We start from the raw sequence: 20297 nt of genomic DNA, 5'->3' as shown, positions 1-20297 counted from the left end.
CCTATTTTGATTGGTTTGCGCAAAAGTTATTGCGTTTACTAACTAAGGGAAAGATTTTTGTCATTTTTGGTGTTTTTTTTTTTAACGCGTAATGGCGGCGATCTGCGATTTTTTTTTGCGGGACTGCGACATTGCGGCGGACAGATCGGACCCTCGACTGACATTTTTGACACTTTTGGGGTTACCAGTGACATTTCTACAGTAATCAGTGCTATAAATATGCACTGTTACTATAAAAATGACACTGGCAGGGAAGGGGTTAACTTTATTGGAGAGGGAGGGGTTAATGTATGCCTGGTGCTTACTGACGTGTGTGGGGGGAGGTGACTGAGTGACACAGGGACAGATCGCATGTTCAGCTATGCTGAACCCTGCAATCTGACCCTGTCTGTCACTTAGGAGATTGGTGGCTGCAACCTAAATACCCCACGAGCCTGGTAGTTCATATCCATAGCGCTGGTTACCACCCTCCTCTCACTTAGGAGATCCGCCCGCTCTGTTTACACAAGCGGGCGGATCTCCAAACTCGATTCCCCGACGATCGGGGAAGAGCAGCGGCGATCGACGCTCCTCCCCTGGCCCGACTCCCGCTGTGACTGAATACAGCGGGAGCGCCGCCTACAGGGGGAGGAGTCAGGCCGACGTAGGTCTACGTCGCTGGACGGAATCGAGCCACTTTGCCGCAGTACAGTCCCAGTGACTAGTTGGCAAGTGGTTAATAATATACCTAAGAATAATAGCAGTGGAAATTGGACTTTCCCTGGAATCACTTGTCCTAGTTCACATGGTGCTTTATTGTGGACTTTGTTTGCATTTTATAAGTTGCACTTTTTTTACTTTAATATTTTTTTTACTTTATTATTGAACCTTATTCACTGTATATGGATGGCTTTATTTTTTAACCTTCTTTGTATGAATTTGATTTAACACTTTAGAGTGTATGTTTACTGAGTTCAATTTAGTGCTATCTCATCAGTTTTATTTTGGATGAAGTATTTGGTATCACAAATCAGGACAGATTTTTTTTTTCTCAATCCTTAGAAATGGACCAGCGTTTTTATCTGTCACTTTTCTTACAATTCTGCATTGAAGAAAGATGTGATATCATTCTTGGTTGGAGGTGGGGGCACTATACAAGCAATTCTGGGAATTGCCACTTTCTATGAATTTATTGACCAGCAGAAAGCACTGTATTTTATAGGTCTGTCTGAAAACCTGGGCGGTACTCACCGATATTTGGTACACAATTGGACCCCCAGCGGACCACAGCGTTCCACATAACTCTCTCGCACCCCCTGGCGGACGGCTCTTGACGTGCTCAGCTTGGTGGTAACGATGGGACATGTCCTGCATGAGAGTAAGGGCAACAATTAATTATAGGGATGTAGTATTTTTCTACATTATATTTGGGGATATTTTGTGTTTTTGCCCAGTGTAACACCTGTTTTGTTCCTAGGACTTTGGATCTAGAGATTTGCAGTGATGGAAGGATCTTTGCTCTTGGGAGGAATCCTTGAAGATACTGGCTGACATGGAGTTCTATTTAGTCCTAGAGCAGGGGTGTCAAACTAAATTTCATTGTGGGGCCGCATCAGCATTATGGTTGCCCTCAAAGGGCCGGTTATATCTGTAGGATTAGATGTCCAGAGCACCCCACGCCCCCTTACACGAGATGTCAAAACCCCCCCGACCATCAGAAGTCATGAATCACCCACCTTTCCTTACATCACAATGCACCCCCTTACCCTGTGCTGCTGCCAGGAAGAAGATGCCGGTGGATCTGGGAAGAAGTGCAGGGTCTGGAGGAGAACCAGAGGAGGGCTGCAGTCTGTTTCCAGAGTTTGCTGAATGCTGAGACCAGGGGAGGCAAAGGCTAGGAGGAGTTCTGCCCGCCTCTCTGCTGCAGACTGCTGAGAAGGGGGGGGGGGGGGCAAAGACGAGCCTTTCTACTGCTGCACAGAGGAGTGCAGGATCTGGCAAAGGAGCTCCATCCTCTCTACTGCCGACTACAGAGACTAGGTGGAGGGAGAGACAAGAGTGGGGCGTGCCGCAGCATCAGGAAAGGTGCGAGGGCCATATGAAATGGCATGGGGGGCCGCTTTCGGCCCGCAGGCCTTGTGTTTGACACCTGTGTCCTAGAGGACTGGAGGCGGTAAGAGAGTGACTGATTAGGAAAGTAACATAGGAAACTTTTCAAGCTGTTCTGCTTTGAATACTAAGTCTGAGATATCACTAGAACCTTAGTTGTCCAGGAGCCAATTGAAAGTTTAAGGGGTATATTTATAAAACGTTATTCAGAGCTATTCATCCTCTGAAACTGCATTTACATTCATTCTTTGTGAATGCTGGCAAAATCAAAAGTTATTGGGCTATTTTCCCACCGGGTCAAATGTTCTTAATCACTTTAGGACCGCTCACTGTGCTGCTAATGCGGCACAGTGGCAGCCCTGGGTCCACTGATGTAGACCTACGTCGCTGGACTCCTAGGTGTCGCGGCAGCGTGCGCGTTCCCACTGTGTTTAGACACAGTGGGAGTCGGGGAAAGAGAGAGGATCACCGCCTCTCTTCCCCGATCGTCGGGGATCGAGTGAGGAAATCCACCTGTTTGTGTAAACAAAGCGGGCGGATCTTCTCTGTGACAGGCAGGGACAGATCACAGGATTCAGCATAGCTGAACCTGCGATCTCTGTCTGTGTCACACAACCCCCTCCCCCACACACGTCGGTAAGCATGAGGCACACATTTAACCCCTTGATCACCAACAGTGTTAACCCCTTCCCTGCCAGTGTCATTAGTACAGTGACAGTGCATATTTATAGCACTGATTATTGTAGTAATGTCACTGGTCCCCCCAAAAGTGTCAAAAATGTCAGTTAGAGGTCCGATCTGTCCACCGCAATGTCGCAGTCCTGCAAAAAAAACGCAGATCGCCGCCATTACTAGTAAAAAAAAAAAAAAAAAACGTGTAAACAATGTTTTTTTAAACATGTTCTAAAAAAAAAAGTTGTATCTTTCTGCTGTCTAATGTGACATATATGCTTCTCTCAATATCTACAGAAATAACTACCTCCAGCACAATCCCTGAGGAAGAGGTTTTTTACCTCGAAACGTTGGATAAAACCTGGAGTAGATGGTTGAGTGCATTTGCATATTTTAATCCATCAGTTTTGCCTATTTTTATTACATATCTATTGTATTATTATTATTACTTTTGTATGTTCTCCTTTTGCATATATAAATAAAATTTATGAATAACAGTAAAAGATTTTTCCATTTTTCGAGTTGCCTAAAAAGTCCCACCCCTAGGGGATCACACAATTTGGTTCATATTTACCTGGGATGTGGCACTCTCATTGAGAAACACAGCCGGAACACATTCTTAATGTTTCTCAAAATGTTTGCTCTTTTTTTATTAATATCGCAAAAAATAAAAAGCGCAGAGGTGATCAAATACCACGAAAAGAAAGCTCTGTTTGTGGGAAAAAAAGGATGTAAATTTTGTTTGGGTACAGCATTGCACGACCGCGCAATTGTCAGTTAAATTTGCGCAGTGCCAAGTTGAAAAAAGGGGCCTGGTCATTGAGCAGCAAAATCTTCTGGGGCTAAAGTGGTTAATTTGTAAGAATAGTGTGAATTAGGAAAATACTGCATTATGACCACCAGATGGAGCTGACAAGGGAATACTTATTATCAGTATGACTGACCCAACCAGGACAGGGGCTTTTGGAGGGGACTGCAGGGTGGCCTCTTGCCTACTGACTTTTGGCCCTGGCTTTTAAAGAGGTTGTAAACTCGTTCAGAAAATTTTTATTTTTTTTTACAACCTGCAAGAGAAAGACATAATGAGCTAGTATGCATCGCATACTAGCTCATTATGAAATACTTACCTTAGAACGAGCCCCCGCCGTGCCGCTCTCTTACCTGTATGATGGGCGACATGTTCAGTCGCCCGTCTTCCGGGATCGCGGCATCCGGCCATCTGATTGGCCGGAGCCGCGGTGACGTCACTCCCGCGCACGCGCGCGGGAGCCGACGGTCACGGCACGGGGCTCTGAAGGAACGGCACGATCAGCCGTTCCTTCAGAGCGCATGCGCCAGTGACGTCACTGGCTGCATTAAAGGTAAATATCTCCTAAACCGTACATGTTTAGGAGATATTTACAGTACCTATAGGTAAGTCTTATCATAGGCTTACCTATAGGTACAACTTCCTGAGGAGGGTTTACTTCCTCTTTAAGGGAACACTACTCTTTAGGAGGTGTGTGCCTGGGAGAGCTTCATGCTTTTGCTTTAGGCAGAACTCTACTACCCATTGATCCTGCCTGAAATCTGGTTTTGTTCTGTTCACTATGCAATCTTATCCCAAACCTCCCTCAGAGTTGACATTTGTTGAACCAGAGAAAACCTCCACTCTATGTTATGAGTTGCAGTTAACACAATTCATGTCCAAGGGTGACAACCCTTCTCCTCCATAGAATCTGTACATTGAAGAGCGTTGTCACTGTAGGACATGAAGTGTGTTACTGGCAGGATCACCAGGTTAAAAAAAAAGAAAAAAAAAAAGAAAAAAAAAAAGCTACTGAGCCATCACATCTGAGGATTGGTAATCTTCAATATATGACATTTTTTTTCTTGGGTTGAGTTATACTAAAACTAGACATGTGTGATTCATTCCATTACGAATCAAAATTCTGACGTCATTTTCCTTATTTGGATGTATCCGAATTTCCAAATCACAATGGTAATGAGTTTTTATTAGTCCGAAATAAATTATAACCAAACGAATTAACACAATGAAATAACCAAATATCTGAATTTGAAAATGAATTCGAACTGGAAACATATTGTAATAAATACAGTAAGGTATAAAAGTGAAATAAGATAATGATTCCTACTGTAGCACCCTCCTAGGTAGGTGCTAGAGAGTGAGTATAGTTTTTGGCTCTGTCTGCCTATCAGAGGGGCAACAGGTAAATTCTATATTCTCTCTGCCTACCAGAGAGCAGGATCTGTGGGTTAGGTCTGCTCAATGTGCTCAGTATGTCATTCATGTGGTCTGAGGTAGTGTCCCCACTGATCCCATGGGGAGGCACGTTGGATAGTGGAGGAAACCTGGCCAATGGGTACACAGGCTTTGATACAGCCCCAGGGATTGGCACAGACTGCTGTCTCGTGCATTGTGGGGTGTGGTATAAAAGCCAGGGGCACATGTGCTCGGTGTCATTGGCTGGTGAGTCCCGGGAAGGAGGGTGGTGGCTGCCTTCTCTTCTGCAGTGGTTGGTGTATAGTCACAGGCAGTCAGCCTGGTGAGCCAGAAGTGTGGAGCTGAACCCAGAGGTCCAGGAGAGCTGACTAGGAGGAGTTGAGGCACTGGAGAACCTGGAAAGCAGTATCGTGAGTACAGGGGATCGTGCCTAAGGACCTGACCAGGAAGAGGGCCACTCCGGAGTAGAGTAGTCATTGGACGGGTGTCAGCTGGTGGATAGAAAGGGGGTACTAGGCGAGTGCCCTGAAGATAAGTACTTAAGGAACATTCCTTCAAAATCATCTAGTGGCAGGATGAAGCTGTGGCCTGGCCGCATTCTCAGATAGAAGTCCTCAGCATTGTGAATAGTTCAAGTGTTGGAGTATCCCACTCATCCCTTCTCCAAACCCAATATCAAATAAAACAACAAAAACAACAACCCCTAGACTGTTTATTGACTGAGCCAAGAAAGTAAAGTGTTAAGATTCTGCATGCAGTTGCTACGGGTAACCCAGGGGAATCCAAAAGTGTAAAAAACCAGCAGCCCTCAAGGGGGCAGTGCTACACTACTTAGGCTGTCTTTTAGAATATAATAGGAAAAAAAAAAAATAGAATAGAAAGAAAAAAATAGAAAAGAAAGAAATAGAATAGAAAAAACAAAAACAAAATAGAATAGAATAGAAAAAAGAGAATATAAATAAAATAGAATAAAATAGAACAAATACAGCCATCTTCCAAAATTCAAATCGACTGGAAAATAACTAATATATTAACCGAATCCAAGTATACTAAATTAATTTAAACATACTGTATGTAACTAATTTCAAAAATGAATCATTCTAACATAATAAATATGACGAAACAGAATTATTAATTTAACAATGGAATCCGATCCAAAGCTAATATTTTACATTTTGCACATCTCTGGCTAACACTACTTTAGTCTTCCCATTTTACCCAGAACTGTCTAATACCAGTATGCTCACACTTACTGACCCTTACCCCAGGGTTACTTACAGCTTCTCACAGCGATGTCCCGCAGTGCCAGGCACGCACTCACACTTGTTGAAGGGTTTACAGTTCGCCCTGTGTTGGCAGGGTGGTACACAGGGCTCAGCAATAGCTGGAAGAGATCCAGAGAGATGGAAGACAATAAGAGAGTATTGGAGGATTATGAATAATAAGCAGATGTAATGTGAGGTCTCTTAGGTGCTATGTGGTGTTGGCTTCCTCTTTTCTTTGGATGTAAATCAAGGTGGTCATTATGGTGAAGGGGAGTAATTTAGTCTTGATTTCTGGTGTAAAATTAGCAATTCTGCTCTTGCAAATATTCCCTAATTGAGCTAATTAGGGCAAATTTGCAAAGTGAACAACCTATTTTCCCCCAATATTCAACCCCATTATGCCACTTTCAATAGGTGCTATATGATATCATATCTTTATGAAGCTGCCTTAGGACATGTCTCACCTGTTTCACACTGAGGCCCTTGAAATCCAGTAGGACATCGGCAGACGTTGTATCCCACACACCGGCCCCCATTCTGGCATGGCTTCTCACAGCGCACAGGCTCTGGAAGTGAAAGAAAATACATTCACACTCATGTTTGATTTTGTTACATCATTGCTGCCTTTAGTAGATGAATCTGGTCTTAAAACCACCAGGTCTTGCACCATCTATAACCGCTGATTGGAAGTTGCTTGAGGAGGGTGGGAGTCCAGAGGTCTCTTGCCTCTCAGGCCTGCTGCTTGAGGAGGGTAGGACTCCAGAAGTCCATTCCCTTTCCTTGTATTCTCTGGGGAGAATGTGTGTTAAGGGTCCAGTCTTGGTCTCTCAGGCTTGAGGAGGGTGGGAGCCCAGAGACCCCTTGCCTCTCAGGCCTGCTGCTTGAGGAGGGTGAGATTCCAGAGGACCTTTGCCTCTCCTTGCATGCGCTGCGGAGAATGTGGATGTGAAGGGTCCAATCCTGGCCTCTTAGGCTTAAGGAGGGTGGGAGTCCAGAGGTCCCTTGCCTTGCAGGCCTGCTGCTTGAGGAGGATGGGCGTCCAGAAGTCCCTTGCCTCTCAGGCCTGCTGCCTAGAGAGGGTGGGAGTCCAGAGGTCCCTTACCTCCCAGGATTGCTGTTTGACGAGGGTGGGAGTCCAGAGGTCCCTTTCCTCTCAGGCTTGCTGCTTGAGGAGGGTGGGAGTCCAGAGGTCCCTTGCCTCGCAGGCTCGCTGTTTGAGGGTGGGAGTCCAGAAGTCCCTTGCCTCTCAGGTCTGCTGCTTGAGAAGGGTGTGAGAAGTACCTTGCCTCTCAGGCCTGCTGTTTGAGGATGGTGGGTGTCCTGAGGTTCCTTGCCTCTCAAGCCTGCTGCTTGAGGAGGGTGGGCCTCCAGAAGCCCCTTGCCTCTCAGGCCTTCTGCCTAGGGAGGGTGGGAGTCCAGAAGTCCCTTGCCTCCCAGGCTTGCTGTTTGAGGAGGGTGGGAATCCAGAGGTCCCTTGCCTCTCAGGCTTGCTGCTTGAGGAGGGTGGGAGTCCAGAGGTCCCTTGCCTCGCAGGCTTGCTGTTTGAGGGTGGGAGTCCAGAGGTCCTTGCCTCTCAGGCCTGCTGCTTGAGAAGGTGGGAGTCCAGAAGTCCCTTGCCTCTCAGGTCTGCTGCTTGAGAAGGGTGTGAGAAGTACCTTGCCTCTCAAGCCTGCTGCTTGAGGAGGGTGGGTGTCCAGAGGTCCCTTGCCTCCCAGGCCTGCTGCTTGAGGATGGTGGGAGTCCAGAGGTCCCTTGCCTCTCAGGCTTGCTGCTTGAGTAGGGTGGGAGTCCAGAGGTCCCTTGCCTCTCCTTGCATTCTCTGCGGAGATTGTGTGTGTGTGTGTGTGTGTGTGTGTGTGTGAAGGGCCCAATCCTGGCCTCTCAGGCTTAAGGAGGGTGGGAGTCTAGAGGTCCCTTGCCTCTCAGGGTGTAACGCTCCTGCGTTTCATGTATGGTGTGGATTTTCAGCTGCAGAAATATTCCACTTCAGTAGTCATGTAAGAGAGATGCTGAGATACCATTCCCAACCTCAATGACTCATCATGTGTGGAAGGTCTTAATTCAGCTAGTAAATACACACACTCAACAAGCTGGTTCCTAGAGTGACTTTATGTATGTAGTAACACAGTGATGAAGATTTAAGAGACAGGTTGAGTGGAGGTGGTAGGTGACAGACACTTGAAGGTAAGACAGTAGCAGATGGATGCAGGTAGGTTTAGCAATCATGTATGGTAGCAGATGACAGAGTAGCAGGTGGACATACAAGAGAGATCAACCCAGTGCAGGAATAAGTAGCAGTAGTCTTAAGAACTAGCAATCTAGATATGCAGATGTGATAAATAGTCTTTACTATGCAGAGCTAGATAGTGTAAGCTTAGAATAAGTTTATAGAGGGTTCCCCTGCGGGGTACTTAGCACTAATAGCAATACAGCCGAAGGTTGGTTCAGGAGGAGCGGATGATCCGGAAGCGGGATACAGGGATCAGCGCAGCGAGGTTCCGTCAGCGAGGTATGCTTGCAAGCACGAAAGCTTCAAGCCAAGTTAGCATCCAGGTAAGGGTGTTTGAACGAACACATGTGAGTGAGAACCGGCGCTTTAAATAGCCATCTAGTCCGGCGCTGAGTGATGACAGCTTCAGTCTTAAAGGTGTATGCGCACCTTTCCAAAAGAGAATGGTGGGGCGCATACACTTGTGAAAAGAGTAATTTAGGGTACCAAAGGTACCGGAACATTACACAGGGCTGCTGCCAGGGGAAGGAAGCTGAAGAAGTCTTGACAGCCCCTTGATTTTAAGGAGAGGGAGGCCTGGCTGCTTGAAACATCCTTAACAAAGGATACCCATCCTCCCCAAGCAGTAGTCCTGGGAGGCCAAGACTGGACCCTTCACACACACATTCTCCCCAAACCATGGCTGTGAGGGAAGGACCTCTTACAGTTACATCCTCTCCACACAAAGCCTTGGAGGGCGAGACATTAAAAAGGGCAAAGATTGGGGTTAGTGACCACTTCTGTAGACGACCTGCCATCAAGCAAGTTCCCAACCTCCCATTTTCATATTTGTCACACCTTTGTTGGCCTTTTTATTACCTTGCTGTAAGTCCTATGAGTGTCATGGTTTACTGGACACCGGTCTGAAGCTTATGGTGAAGATAGGTGTTCAAACAATGTTATAATGTTAAGGTAATACATGTGCTCACAGTATATCTGATGGATTTATGTTTCTGTACCCCCTTATGACAACTTTTTGCAAGTATGAGGTGGCAGGGCAGGCGGCTCTTTAATCGGAAATCAACGGTATCTGAGAACAACAAACTGAAAGCCCTGTTTAATAAATTTTTAATATTCAAACCAAACTTTCCCATCCTTCCAGGTATCTATGCTTTATTTTGGTGAGAATTCACTTTGAAAAACACCCGCCTAGCCTTGGCCATCTTGGGTAAGGGCAAATGATACATGTAGCATTTACTTCCTGGAATCCATCTGCACTTAGGTCAGGCATACAGGCAGTAGGGTGTGCTTAGCTGAGAAAGCCCTTCCTACATTTCTCCCATGAAGACTCCTGGGATGTATGACATCATTTTAGCCTAGGCCAGAAACCAGAAAGCAACTGAAGAAATGTAGAATAAAATAAAATTAAAGTACAATATACCCTCCTATCTATTTACTAATGCTAGCAGCATAAGGATTAAAAATAGTCAATGTCGATTGAGAGATGTTAGTTTCACTTTAACGTCCAGCCATTGCATATATGCATTGCTGCCTTGTTCTGGAGTGCACTCAAGGGTGTAGGAACCCACACAAATCTGGGGGGGACAGCATTTTTACTCGCCAGGTATATGCTTTTCCGTGCCCCCATCAATGCAGAGTTCAGCGCGCGAGCCCCTTTCAATGCAGAGTGTCACAGCATTGTCCCCAATCACTGCAGAGCACCACAGCATTGTCCCCAATCACTGCATAGCGCCACAGCATTGTCCCCAATCACTGCAGAGTGCCCACAGCATTGTACCCCAATGATTGCAGAGTGCCCACAGCATTGTACCCCAATGATTGCAGAGTGCCACAGCATTGTACCCCAATGATTGCAGAGTGCCCACAGCATTGTACCCCAATGATTGCAGAGTGCCACAGCATTGTACCCCAATGATTGCAGAGCGCACACAGCATTGTACCCCAATGATTGCAGAGTGCCCACAGCATTGTACCCCAATGATTGCAGAGTGCCACAGCATTGTACCCCAATGATTGCAGAGTGTCACAGTCAGCATTGTACCCCAATGATTGCAGAGTGCCACAGCATTGTCCCCCAATCAATGCAGAGACCAGCGTGCGTGCTCCCTTCAACCCAATGGACTTACCTGGCGGCGGCGGCTCGGCTATCGGCGGCGGCAGGAAGGTGAGCGGCTTCTCCCTCGTCCTCTTCTGCGGCGGGAACCGGCGGGTGGCCTCTCCTCTTCTCTGCGGCGGGAACCGGCGGGAAGGTGAGCGGCGGTGACGGTGAGTGACTGACGCACGCACCGGCACCGCCCCCATTGCGACGTCAGCGATCGGATGTCCTGGATGATGATTGGTCCAGGCTGGAGACTGGACCAATCACAGCCAGGATATCACGAAGGTGGGGGTGGCCAAGCGCTCTTTCCTGCGCCCAGGTTACGCCCCCAGAAGGCAGCCAATCGGCGCCTTTCTGGGTCGTAAACCCCACTAAACTGGGGGGGATTTCACCATACCTGTCCCCCCCGCATTATTTCCTGGGGGAATGTGTCCCCCCCCCATCCCCCCCGGTTCCTACGCCCATGAGTGCACTCCATAGGTTGCCCCAAGAACTGTGACTGAGCTGTGATGGAAAGTACAACTACTGATGATTGGATGCCAGTAGGACGAGCTCTCATTGACTTTAGAACAGTGCTACCTGATCAAAAGCCCCTCCTATCAGCCCATTGAAAGTGACTGCAGAAACTTAAGGGTAGCAGTCCATCTGGCCTACTAAATATGCATTAGCCTGTGGCAGAGGTTGAAGATACTACTGAGCGGTGGGAATTTTTGCTGCTGTTTTTGGATATCCTGCACCCCCAACCTTCTCTCCCTTGGAAATAAAGCCAATCAAATCTGCAAAAAGGAGATTGATGGAGTGAATGTCTGTCTGTCTGTGGGTCAGTCAGTGCTTGGGGGCAGCTACAAGGCAGATCAACAGTAGAAGGGCTAGGAGGGCCCATAAAATTCAGCAGCTCATTCAGAGGCCATTGCTCATCTCAGCTATTCACACACCCAACACCTAGAAAATCTCTCACCTATCTGGCAACGTGCCCCGAGCCACCCGCTGGGACACACACACTTGTTGACGTCAATGCATTTTCCTCCGTTCAGGCAGGGCGGGCTACAAAGCGCTGGGAACAGAAACAAACAGGTATTCATTTACATATAGAAGAATCCTATTGGATGTAATATACATCACACACCTCAGCAGTTCACACAGATCATATGATATAAGCAGAAGTGACCTAACGGTGAAAACTGGTTACCCCAACAGTCATTAGATCAAAAAATGTGGGCAGCTGAAATCTAATCTTAAAGAAAAACTGCCATCAATCAGTTGACCTGCTGTGCAAGGAGCATGCTGACAGGAGGAATGAGCAGAGTGACAGAGATGAGCTCATCAGTATACTGCTTCTGCAGATAAAACATTTTACCTATTGGTATTACTTCTGTGCATGTGGCTGCTTGTACAGATTTATCAGGCAGTGAACAATCTTTTAAACAAGCCCACGCTGACCCCTGTAGCTGCAGGCACTGTGGAGCAATTCATTCTCAAATTCTGCTCCCCCTCTTCCAGCAGGGAGTTTGGAACTTTCCATCCTTCTAACCTCTAATGTAGAAGCTCAGTAAGACGGAAGAGAGCAGAGTGCCGAGATCTGACTTGAGGACTTCACTGCTTCTGCTATGAACTACTTTGAGGATGAATTTCACCAGAGTACCGGTGGCTACGGAGGGCTTGTTTTAGAATTTATTCACTGCTTGTTAGAAATATTTAAATACTCGAATGTCCAAAGCCTGGATGTTTTTTTAAAGCCTTTTAACAGGGATGCCTGTCAGGCATGGCCTAACTAAATGTTTACAGGAAAAATGGAGATCAGCACTTAACTTCAGGCACTTTGTCTCTCCTGATTGCGTTCTGTTTTTATTAAGAACATGTCTACTTCAATGAAACATAATCAATAGTAGTAAACAGTTGCGCAAAGCATAATCACCCGTGAGAAAAGTGATTAATTGATTAATGACTTAATAGAAATAAAGTCCCTAATAGGAGATGAATGTCTAAAAGTTCATATACGAGATGCTTCTGAAGTTAACTTTCCACCACACCACGTGAATTTGTGTCACCGCTCCCTCTTGGTTGTTCACTCACCTGATGAATCCCAAATATTCGCATATACAGCAAAAAAAAAACAAAAAACAGGGAAACCTCTTAAGGGTTAATGGTGAACCCAAGCAATATCCGCACACTAATGGCGCTCCAGATGAATGCCAAATATTCGCATATCCAGCAAACAAACCAGGGTAACCTCTTAAGGGTTAATGGTGAACCCAAGCGATATCCGCACAATAATGTCACTCCAGATGAAAGCCAAATATTTGCATATCCAGCAAAAAAAAAAAACGGGAAACCTCTTAAGGGTTAATGGTGAACCCAAGCGATATCCGCACACTAATGGTGCTCAAGATGAAAGCCAAATATTCGCATATCCAGCAAAAGAAAAAAAACAGGGAAGCCTCTTAAGGGTTAATGGTGATCCCAAGTGATATCCGCACACTAATGGCGCTCCAGATGAATCCCAAATATTCGCATATCCAGCAAAAAAAATAAGGAAAATAGGAAACCTCTTAAGGGTTAATGGTGATCCCAAGCGATATCCGCACACTAATGGCGCTCCAGATGAAAGCCAAATATTCGCATATCCAGCAAAAAAATGTGAAACCTCTTAAGGGTTAATGGTGATCCCAAGCGATATCCGCACACTAATGGCGCCCCAGATGAAAGCCAAATATTCGCTTATCCAGCAAAAGAAAAAAACAGGGAAGCCTCTTAAGGGTTAATGGTGATCCCAAGTGATATCCGCACACTAATGGCGCTCCAGATTAATCCCAAATATTCGCATATCCAGCAAAAAAAATAAGGAAAATAGGAAACCTCTTAAGGGTTAATGGTGATCCCAAGCGATATCCGCACACTAATGGCGCTCCAGATGAAAGCCAAATATTCGCATATCCAGCAAACAAACCAGGGTAACCTCTTAAGGGTTAATGGTGATCCCAAGCGATATCCGCACAATAATGGCGCTCCAGATGAAAGCCAAATATTCGCATATCCAGCAAAAGAAAAAAACAGGGAAGCCTCTTAAGGGTTAATGGTGATCCCAAGTGATATCCGCACACTAATGGCGCTCCATAAAGGTGTAACAAATAGAGGGAAAAACGGAAGATATCCATAGCGTGACACCATAAAAAAGTTGAAAGTCTTTTATTCGAGTACAAAGTAAACACCTCATAAATTGCACTCACATTTAATGAATAAAAAACTGGCAGGTGAACCAACAGATGCCGCTGGCAGATTGTGGTTGCGGCGGGTGGAAAAAGACAATCTCTGTTTTTGGATATGCAAATATTTGGCATTCATCTGGTGAGTGAACAACCATGAGAAAGCGGTGACACAAATTCATGTGGTGTGGTGGAAAGTCAACTTCAGAAGTGTCTCATACATATCCCCCTGAGGAAGACACGAGGTCCCTGTGTCGTCACGCGTAGGGGAGGGGCACGGACAGAGCAATGTACAGGCAGCAGGTGGATGCAGGTGGCTAAAAGCTGACCAGTGATTCTACTACACCACAACGATAAAGTTTCTGAGACTGGTTTGCTATAGATAGATTGGTGCACTCACAGCACCAACAGTATTTGAGTACATTTATTGCTTTTATCTAATAATTCTGTATTCTAATCATATTGACTTTCTTTTCCCCTTTGTTTGCTACAAAGAGCGATCCCTGAGGGAGGATCCCCACTTGGGGGGGGGGGGGGGGAATTGGAAGATTGTTCCCAGCCTAGGAATGGCACTAAGCGTTTTCTGATCAAGCTTAAGCTCAAGGTCGCATAAATTAAGGTGAGGACCCAGCCACGAGGGGGTGCACAGTTCTAGGTGTGCCGTATATACTCGAGTATATGCACCCCTTGGCTTATACTCGAGTCACTGGCTAGAGTGTCTTTTTAAAAATGGCGCCGCTCGGCGCAGACGTGTCACTGCGCATGCGCCGCATGCCCGGGAATAGCCGAACGTGTTCGGCCTTTCCCGAGCATTGGTGGCGCATTTGCGGTGACGTATTGGCGGCGCGATTTTTAAATCGAAGACGCCTCACCGAAAATACAAACTATCGGCATATATATATTTTTTGCATTGCATTTTACTTGTATTGTTAAAAAAAAAAAAATTCTTCATGACATAAAACTATGATATGTACAAGTTTTTTCCTATATCTACACCCTGACAAAGGGTTTTCCCGAAACGCGTTGGGTGCATTGGAAACAAATGCAATTTTTGTCATATGATAGTAAATCCATGTTGTTATACATTTCTATGTGAAGATCATTTTGATTACTTCTTTCTGTGCTTTTTAGTCCCGGTTCACACTAGGGCGACCTGTGAGGCAACCTGGTCGCCTCACAGGTCGCCGCAGGTCGCCTCCCATAGGGAAGCTGCGGACCCGTTCTAATAGGAGCGACACAAGTCGCTCCGACTCAGAAAAAGGGTCCGGAGCTTCTTTGGGGCGACCAGGAGGCGACCGCCATAGACTTCAATGTTATGAAGTCCGTGGCGGCTGCTCCGAGGTCGCGGCGCGCTGCTCGCACCGCGATCTCGGAGGTCGCCCCTTGAAGTAGCGTCGCCCCTATGTGAACGGGGCCTAAATATATGTTTATTATGTTATATGTTTTTAAATGAATTATTAACCGGTATATTTACTGCGGCAGTCAGCCCCGGCCAGGCAGAGTGACGTAGATCTACGTCACTCGCCTGTCACTGCTATTAGAGCCAATAGCGGGCGAGCGCGTGCCCGCTGAGGTGCGCGCCCGCCTCGGCTCGTTCAGGGAGGAGTGCGGGCGTGTGACCGGCGGACCCGATGTCCGCCAGTCACACTACGATCGTCGGTACAGCGGGAGAAAGGCAGAGCGGCTTATGTAAACAAGCCGCCTGTCATTCTCCCTGTGTAAAAATGAAGATCAGACGGTTCTACTATGTAGAACTGTTGATCTTTGTTTTTACACCAATAGCATTGTCCCTATACAGTTAGAATCACGCCCCTAGGACACACTTAACCCCTCCCTGTCCAATACAGTTAACCCCTTCCCTGCCAGTGTCATTTTTGCAGTAACAGTGCATATATATAGCACTGATTACTGCAGTAATGTCACTGGTACCTCCAAAAGTGTCAAAAATGTCAGTCAAGGGTCCAATCTGTCCGCTGCAATGTCGCAGTACCGCAAAAAAAAAAATCGCAGATCGCCGCCATTACTCGTTAAAAAAAAAAACCACCAAAAATGACAAAAAAATTTCCCTTGGTTAGTAAACGCGATAACTTTTGCGCAAATCAATCAAAATACGCTTTTTGCAATTTTTTTTTACCAAACATAGGTAGCTTAAAACAATTTGGCCGAAAATGTTAAAAAATTTTGATTTTTACATTATTTTATGGGGGAATTTCATATAAAAAAAAGTGAAAAATATTGTTATTTTTGCAAAAATTACGCTCCTTTTTTGTTTATAGCGCGTGATCAAAAAATCGCACAGGTGATCAAATACCACCAAAAGAAATCTCTGTTTGTGGGAAAAAAAGGACGTGAAATTCGTTTAGGTACAGCGTCGCGCAATTGTCCGCTAAAGTCACGCAGTAAAAAAATCGCAAAAAAACCCCTGGTCAGGAAGGGGGTAAAATCTTCCGGGGCTTAAGTGGTTAAATACAATATTTTTAACAAAAGTCATGTTCTCCTTGCCTCAAAGTCCCACAACCCTTTAGGGGGGCTCTTTCTATTCACATTGTTCTTTATGTTTTGTTTTTCTTAACGTGGCAGCTGTTCATTTTTAAATCATTTTTAAATCTTTATTATTCACTATTGAGTGCTGAGACGCAGTGGTAGGTTCCATTTTATTGGAGCGCCTTTAGGGTGGATCCTGCGGTTTTGTATTCTGTTTTCCTTGATGATGTCCTCTGCTTATAAGTCCTTTCATCACATGTTTAATTTGTGACCAATTTAATGGAAATAATAAAGAAGGAATTGGTAAGGGGCATTATTTATATTGGCAGTCAAGTGTTTCTGGAGTAAATTAATCTCTAGGAAAATATGTTGCATAATATGGAATATGCACTCACTGGCCACTTTGCTAGTAGCGGGTTGGACCCCCTTTTGCCTTCATTCTTCCTGGCATAGATTCAACAAGGTGTTGGAAACATTCCTCATAGATTTTGCTCCATAGTGACATGATGGCATCACTTAGTTGCTGCGGATTTGTCAACTGCACATCCATGATGCCAATCTCCCCTTCCACCAAAGGTGCTCTATTGGATGGAGATCTGGTGAGTGTGGAGGCCATTGGAGTACAGTGACTTGATCTGGTGAGTGTGGAGGCCATTGGAGTACAGTGACCTGATCTGGTGAGTGTGGAGGCCATTGGAGTACAGTGACCTGATCTGGTGAGTGTGGAGGCCATTGCAGTACAGTGACCTGATCTAGTGAGTGTGGAGGCCACTGGAGTACAGTGACCAGATCTGGTGAGTGTGGAGGCCATTGCAGTACAGTGACCTGATCTGGTGAGTGTGGAGGCCATTGGAGTACAGTGACATGATCTGGTGAGCGTGGAGGCCATTGCAGTACAGTGACCTGATCTGGTGAGTGTGGAGGCCATTGGAGTACAGTGACCTGATCTGGTGAGTGTGGAGGCCATTGGAGTACAGTGACTTGATCTGGTGAGTGTGGAGGCCATTGGAGTACAGTGACCTGATCTAGTGAGTGTGGAGGCCATTGAAGTACAGTGACCTGATCTGGTGAGTGTGGAGGCCATTGGAGTACAGTGACCTGATCTGGTGAGTGTGGAGGCCATTGGAGTACAGTGACCTGATCTGGTGAGTGTGGAGGCCATTGGAGTACAGTGACCTGATCTGGTGAGTGTGGAGGCCATTGGAGTACAGTGACCTGATCTGGTGAGTGTGGAGGCCATTGGAGTACAGTGACTTAATCTGGTGAGTGTGGAGGCCATTGGAGTACAGTGACCTGATCTGGTGAGTGTGGAGGCCATTGGAGTACAGTGACCTCATTGTCATGGTGAAGAAACCAGTGGTGAGATGATTGGAGCTTTGTGACATGGTGCATTATCCTGCAGGAAGGAGCCATCAGAAGATGGGGACACTGTAGTCATAAAGGGATGGACATGGTCAGCAACAATACTCAGGTAGGCCGTGGTGTTTAAACGATGCTCAATTGGTACTAAGGGGCCCAAAGTGTGCCAAGAAAATATCCCCCCCACCATTACACCACCAGCCTGAACCGGTGATAGAAGGCAGGATGGATCCATGCGCCAAATTCTGACTCTACCATCTGAATGTCGCAGCTGAAATCGAGACTCAGACCAGGCAACGTTTTTCCAATCTTCTATTGTCCAATTTTGCTGATCTTGTGTGAATTATAGCCTCAGTTTCCTGTTCTTAGCTGACAGGAGTGGCACTCGGTGTGGTCTTCTGCTGCTGTAGCCAATCTGCTTCAAGCCTCAATGTGTTGTGCGTTCAGAGACGGCATTCTGCATATCTTGGATGTAACGAGTGGTTATTTGAGTTACTGTTGCCTTTCTATCATCTGGAATCAGTCTGCCCATTCTCCTCTGACCTCTGACACCAACAAGGCATTTTCCTCCACACAACTGCCGCTCACTGGATATTTTCTCTTTTCCCCACCAATCTCTGATGGCTGTGTGTGAAAATCCCAGAAATCATCAGACCAGCCCGTCTGCCACCAACAACCATGCCTCGTTCAAAGTCACTTCAATCCACTTTCTTCCCTATTCTGATGCACAGTTTGAGCTGCAGCAAGTCGTCTTCACCAAATCTAGATGCCTGAATGCATTGAGTTGCTGCCATGTGATTAGCTGATTAGCAATTTGTGTTACCAAGCAATTGAACAGATGTACCTAATGAAGTGGCCGGTGAGTGTATGTTACAACAGCCACCAACATTGGACATGGCGATGATACCAAATTCCTTCATTCTGGGGGGAATCAGCAGTCCTCACATATGCAATGTCGCAGTCCGACACAAAAAAAAAAAAAAAATGATATAAATCTTTCTCCTAGTTTGTAGATGCGATAACTTTTGCACAAACCAATCAATATACACTTATTGGGATTTGTTTTTACCAAAAATATGTAGCAGAATACAAATTGGCCTAAAATTATGCAAAAAAAATCTGATTTTTTTAAGTTTTTTTTTTTTTATTGGGAAGGTTTAATAGCAGGAAATAAAAAATATTGTTTTTTTTTTTTTTTTTTAGAATTGTCTCTTTTATTTATTTATTTTTTTAAGCACAAAAAAAATAAAAGTCGCAGAGGTGATCAAATACCACCAAAAGAAAGCCCGCTTAAAAATAAATAAATAAATAAAATAAAATAAAAATTCCATAAATCTTTACCCTAGTTTGTAGACGCGATAACTTTTGTGCAAACCAATTTAATATACACTTATTGAAGTTTTTTTTTTTTTTTTTTTTTAACCACAAATATGTGGCAGAATACAATTTGGCCCTATTATGATGAAAAAAAAAATTAGATTTTTTTTTCAAAAAATTTTTTTTATTGGGAATGTTTTATAGCAGGAAGTAAAAAATTTTTTTTCAGAATTTTCTTTCTTTGTTTTTTTTTGTAAAGCACAAAAAATAAAAGCTGCAGAGGTGATCAAATAGCACCAAAAGAAAGCCCGCTAAAAAAAAAAAAAAATAAAAAAATAAAAATTTCATAAATCTTTCCCCTAGTTTGTAGACATGATAACTTTTGCGCCAAACCAATTAATATACACTTATTGAGGTTTTTTTATCCAAAAATATGTGGCAGAATACAAATTGGCCCTAAAATGATGAAAAAAATTTGATTTTTACATTTTTTTATTGGGAATGATTTATAACAGGAAGTAAAAAACATTTTTTTTTCTCAGAATTTTCTTTTTTTTTTTTTTTTAAAGCACAAAAAAATAAAAACCACAGAGGTGATCAAATACCACCAAAAGAAAGCCCGCTAAAAAAAATAAAAACATAAAATAAAAATGCCATAAATCTTTCCCCTAGTTTGTAGACATAACTTTTGCGCCAAACCAATTAATATACACTTATTGAGGTTTTTTTTTATCCAAAAATATGTGGCAGAATACAAATTGGCCCTAAAATGATGAAAAAAAATTAAATTTTTTTACATTTTTTTTATTGGGAATGTTTTATAGCAGGAAGTAAAAAATCTTTTTTTTTTTTTTTTTCAGAATTTTCTTTCTTTGTTTTTTTTAAAGCACAAAAATATAAAAGCTGCAGAGGTGATCAAATACCACCAAAAGAAAGCCCGCTTAAAAAAAAAAATTAATAAATAAAATAAAATAAAAATGCCATAAATCTTTACCCTTGTTTGTAGACGTGATAACTTTTGTGCAAACCAATTTAATATACATTTATTGAGGTTTTTTTTTTTTTTTTTTTTTTTTAACCAAAAATATGTGGCAGAATACAAATTGGCCCTAAAATGATGAAAAAAAATTTGATTTTTTTTACATTTTTTTTATTGGGAATGTTTTATAGCAGGAAGTAAAAAATATTGGGTTTTTTTTTCAGAATTTTCTTTTTTTGTTTGTAAAGCACAATAAAATAAAAGCCACAGAGGTGATCAAATACCACCAAAAGAAAGCCCGCTAAAAAAAAAAAAAATAAAATAAAATAAAAATGCCATAAATCTTTCCCCTAGTTTGTAGATGTGATAACCTTTGCG

At 44.3% G+C, this 20297-nt stretch overlaps 1 protein-coding gene across 1 annotated transcript in view; it reads right to left on the bottom strand.

The window, feature by feature from the left end:
- LOC309555671 (uncharacterized protein) overlaps positions 1 to 20297 on the bottom strand; it is an 82164-nt gene that overhangs the window by 5872 nt on the left and 55995 nt on the right. The window contains exons 17-20 of the mRNA XM_082257702.1: positions 11536 to 11631; positions 6714 to 6815; positions 6263 to 6368; positions 1231 to 1347 (exon numbers count right to left, since the gene is read on the bottom strand). Coding sequence (XP_082113828.1) covers positions 1231 to 1347; positions 6263 to 6368; positions 6714 to 6815; positions 11536 to 11631 — 421 coding nt within the window. The remainder of the gene's footprint in view (positions 1 to 1230; positions 1348 to 6262; positions 6369 to 6713; positions 6816 to 11535; positions 11632 to 20297) is intronic.

Source organism: Pelophylax lessonae, assembly GCF_965119305.1.
Source record: "Pelophylax lessonae genome assembly, chromosome: 5".
Classification (NCBI taxonomy): domain Eukaryota; kingdom Metazoa; phylum Chordata; class Amphibia; order Anura; family Ranidae; genus Pelophylax; species Pelophylax lessonae.
The sequence above is the reverse complement of the archived record's forward strand: the minus strand, read 5'-3'. Positions and strand labels throughout refer to the sequence as shown.